The sequence below is a fragment of the Alligator sinensis genome, unplaced genomic scaffold, assembly GCF_000455745.1.
Source record: "Alligator sinensis unplaced genomic scaffold, ASM45574v1 scaffold628_2, whole genome shotgun sequence".
NCBI classification, from domain to species: domain Eukaryota; kingdom Metazoa; phylum Chordata; order Crocodylia; family Alligatoridae; genus Alligator; species Alligator sinensis.
In genome coordinates this window covers 4574324-4578981 of record NW_005841833.1, presented here as the reverse complement: position 1 = coordinate 4578981, position 4658 = coordinate 4574324, and the positions used below count along the sequence as shown (strand labels likewise).

Below are 4658 nucleotides of genomic sequence, written 5' to 3'. Positions count from 1 at the left end.
GTGTTTTGCATCTTCCCGTCGCCGAAAACCCCCTGCGACGTACTCTCGTGCCCTGCAGGTTCGAGTTTTGTTTTGTTTTGTTTTGTAACTGCAACTCAAGCAAGTTTTCCTGCCTGCACCGCGACCATCTTTGGTGTAAGTAAAATAATCTTTAATCAACCGCTACGCATTCGTGCCTAATTCTAGCCCGCCGGCCTGCATTCCCCGACCCGGCGTGTCCGGGCTGCTGGCCACAGCCCGCCGCGCACAGGCCCCCCGAGGGCCTCGGACCGCTCCCGGCCCACACATCAGCCAGACCCCCTCTGAGAATTTAATGCACCTGAAAAAACTTCTTAGTGCTACAAGTAAAATGAAGGGGGATGCTTTCATCTCCACGTCAGGCACTAAAGAGCAACAGAACAGAGGTCGCAGTGGCAGTGTAGGCAGCTTACATTTTTGCGTAAGAGCCTTGGTTCCATGTCACAAGCAGTAATGACTCCATGGTCAAGGCTTGGGTCATATTTGACAGGCTGGAAGCAGTTTGCCAGAACTCAGACTAGCCTCACCCTCACACCATCCATAGATCACTGTCCAAGGCAAAGTGCAGGTCTTTGCACGTCTTTCAGGGGAGCCAAGGCTCATACTGACAACCACAGCTCCCCGGCCCTCACAGGAAGTATGCTCAGCACTGTGCATCTCCTCTCCAGAATGCAGCAGGCAACCCTGCAGACAAAGCTCCCAGAACTCTAGCACTGAAAGGCAGTCAGCCTCTGCTCAGCCTTTACTCTTTTAAAAAGAAGTACCCAGCCTTTTAGCAAGGGGTCATAGAAGTCTGTATCTGCAACAGAATTAGCCTTGCAACTCACCTTGTCTGTGTCTATTCCTGACATAAACTCTTGTTCCACTGTTAAATTATCAAAGAAATCTTCTGATGCTATGATGGAAAGGAAATCAATACATTAGCACATCAGTACTTAAAAATAACAGCCAGTTCATTTTCTGTGTTAAACGCCTTCAGTAATTCTAGCTTTAGTTACACATACACAAATTTGGCACTCAACAGTGGAGTGAATTAAAGTGCATCTCTCCCCAACAAAAGGTGCAACACAAAACCAGCTGTAGAGGGAAGACTTAGAAATTCACTCACTAGTAATGTCTTTGATTAGCTCTGCAATTGAGGTATGGTTTGCCAGAGAACTCCTTGCTGCCTGCATGTGGGGCAGCTGCGAGACAAACTGTTTAATCTCTCCAACTGTTTTCGCATGGTGCCTCTCCTAAGGAAACACAGCGGTTACAGCTTAGACAGCAGCACCCGTCACATCACTTAATCAACAGCAGACTTTTGGGCAGAAGTTAGTGCTTTGTGTAAGCAAAAGTGAAAGACATGAGCTTCGTTGCACAGTTTGATTTCCTTGCGTAGTATCAGCAATATCTGATCACTGGACAGACGGTTTGCATTGGCACGGACTGAAATAATGCTCCTGCTCCCCGTCAACTGATAGTGCCATCTCCTACTGCAGCAGAAAATACTCAAACATAGCCCTGGAATAAATTTTCTCTACATATGGAGGCTGCCCCTCCTGCTGCAATTTGAATCTGGACTCTACCCTACTGTGCAGTCCAGCCAGGGACCAAAGAGAGTATAATTAATGTATTAAGCCAGACAACTGCCCTCTGAAGCTGGCAGGTATTAATTACTATACTTCTTCAGGAGTACAGAAACCATGGCTGGGCTGTAGCTAGACTAACCCTGTCCCAAGGACTTAACATACAGGAGATATCAACCAAGTGGATAAAATACTGGCCCACGTGGCAGATGTTACATAAAGTTCCTGTCTGTAGTGCTGTCACATATGACGGGAATCCTTGCAGAAAGCAGAGGAATAGGGAGATGGAAAGGTATCTCAGTGCTCTCTCTCCCTGCTTTGTTCTGGTCCAGAACAGAAGTGGGAAACAATTCCAGCCTCGGAGGAAATAAGAGCAGAGAAGAAATTCAGAATTTAAGAACTCCCATTACAGAGCAGGGTGAGATGGAACAACAAGGGCAGGCATCAGGGCTAGAGCAGGGAGGTGTCAGAAACATGGGGGGGGGGCCGCGGTAGCGTTCACATCTGCCTGCCTCAGCCTGTCAGTCCTGGTCGTTTCCTCACCCACAAAACAGAGGTATCACCTTGCTCTCCGCAGAGGCGCGGTGGGGCCCAGCAAGCCCTTTGTGGAACATCAACCCCCAGCTGAAAACTCGGCCAGACTCAGGGCCTTTCGCCTCCATTTGAGCTGCTGTGCTCTGGTGCCAAGTAACACACACAGAGAAGGAGCTGCCCCCAAACCACTCCTCAAGCTGCCAGCTCACCTGCAACACTTCCAGGTCTGCCCCTGGTTATGTCATATGCTATCTGCACAGGATCAAGACAAAAGGCAGATACAGCCTCTTGTGCCAGAAGAATCCAGAAGTTTGCATGTCGCCCCCCTGGACTACCCACATCTTTTTTAATTTAAATTTGCAACAAGCTTCCTTACAAATAAACTTGACTAAGTGAGAATGATCTACACGGGCATGTGTAGGCAGGCAAGTGCTAATGAAGTCTGCCATTTAAAAAGTCCTCTGCTGCCAACGTGCTGCTGTTTCATTATCACCCATTACATCTGAATCTCTCACATCTCTTCCATCCCCTTCCAGTGTGAAGTACTCTAAACTCTGGGAGCTTCCAGCACTAATGCCCCAGTAAACAGCTATTGCTACAAATTCAAATTCAAGTGCGCTCCAGAATTTGATACACAGTACACCTACTTTGTCTTAAGGCTGGCAGAAGTGACAGCTAGCAGAAGGCGAAGCCAAATACTACAGGAGTTAACGTGAGGCTGTGCAGCAAAGCCCTCAATAGCGGAGAAATGTGGGAGCTCAGTGCAGTCCTTCAGAGTAGAGCTGTCACAGCACACCAGATCACACAGCTCTGGGAGCCACAAGTCTCTACACTTCCAATCACACTTTTTCGGAGGGTGCACTGTGGTAAACCGTGTGTCCATGCCTGAAGATAACACCTACACTGCAAGTCCTGCCTGCCACAGAACTGCTTTCACATTTCTTGGCTGCTCAGTGCCCAATGTCACTGCATGAATGCAACTTTCAGCCACTGCATTTCCCAGGAAGGGCTGCCAGCTCCTTTCTCCAAGGGGTCCCAGTTGACAAAGGTCAACAGGAGTCTTTCAATGTCTGCAGTAAGTCCTACACCCAGCTGAAAAGGTCACCAGCATCTTTTAGTTCTGCAGGCTGAAGGACAATCCCTACATGCGACTATGCACAGGGGCTGTGAAAGCACCTGGAGCCTCTAGGCAGGGTCCCAGCCTGCCAGGCCCTGTGTACACCCAACACCATGACAAACCTGTGCTGAGTCTGCAGTTCGAGAGGCAGGCCCCGCAGCCCGGTTGCCTCCCTGCTCTTCTGGCCCCACATTCCTCAAACTGCCAGTTCTGGTGCTTAAAATTTCCAGGAAGGCCGGGCCAGTACTCAGGCAGGAGCCCAGAGCACCGTGCTCTGCCACACCCCCTGGATAAGTCACTTGGGGGCAAAAACCCAACACTGCTGACACAAGTGTTTTGTCCTTCAAGTCTGTGCTTGAGCTCCCAACAGTAAGAGGGACCTAAGGTGCTCCAGCACTGTGCAAAGGGAGTCAGGCACATGCCCTAACTGTGCTAGTTTAAGATACTCTCAGCCTCATTTAGACTGTAAGCCCTAGACCAGGCTTTCCCCCTCATGCTTCTACAAAGTACCTTCCAAGGCATTAACAAGGCTTTAATTCAGGGTAGGCCCTCTACAGCCTCTTAAAATAGGGTTTTCATTTGAGTCCCTCAAACACCCGCAGGCTGAGCAACACAATCTGGATCCCACACACTCAGTTTTCTATGAACGGGCAGCTGAGGAATAAAAGGCCAAGCCTGCATTAGAGCAGCCACACACAGCAGCAGCAAGGTTCAGAATAGACTCACGGGCTGACTGCAGATCCAGACAGCCTCCCGCCTACAGCACCTACCTCAAAGGCTGCAGATATGACCTTGGCCTTCTTGCTCAGCACCGAGCCCACGGCGTTGAAGTTCTTGTCCCGGATTTCGGCGTACAGCTCCTCAGCAGAGTTCAGCTGCAGCTTCTTAGGTTCCGTGGGGAGATCCTTGCCACCCTCTCCCTGCTTCTTAGGGGCAAATTTCTCAGGAGGGAGTTTCACATAAGCTATTGATATCAGGAAACAACAGTGACGGACACTTCATACGCATGACTGACATAATCCCAAGAGTTATGACAAATCGCTATACACAAAGCTTTCCTCAGGCAAAAATGCAGCTCTCCACACAGGACTTAAGAGTACATGGTTACTGCACAACTTGAAAGAAGTATTCTTGGCAGGGATGAACTGATTATCTCTAGATCAAAAGGGGAAAATCCCTCCTAGTCCGATAGAAACCACACACAGATAGAGGGCACTTGAGATGCTTGCCAAGGTGGTGGCTCACTCCTGGGTAGGTGAAAAGAAGCATCCTACACACTCATCAGTGCAGCATGGGGAAGTTACAGGTACTACCGACTTCTGGCCTAGGGAGCTAAGGGGACACATCCTGAGTCATTTGACAAATGATGGGCAGGGGCAGAGGGTGGAAGGTGTCTACTGTGATGAACAGTGAGGGAAAGA

The 4658-nt window shown here is 49.4% G+C and overlaps 1 protein-coding gene across 1 annotated transcript in view; it reads right to left on the bottom strand.

Moving 5' to 3' along the window:
- The window catches only part of VPS33A (VPS33A, CORVET/HOPS core subunit), an 11826-nt gene that overhangs the window by 2384 nt on the left and 4784 nt on the right, over positions 1–4658 (bottom strand). Inside the window, exons 7-9 of the mRNA XM_006015258.3 lie at positions 4008–4201; positions 1127–1253; positions 846–913 (exon numbers count right to left, since the gene is read on the bottom strand). Coding sequence (XP_006015320.1) covers positions 846–913; positions 1127–1253; positions 4008–4201 — 389 coding nt within the window. The remainder of the gene's footprint in view (positions 1–845; positions 914–1126; positions 1254–4007; positions 4202–4658) is intronic.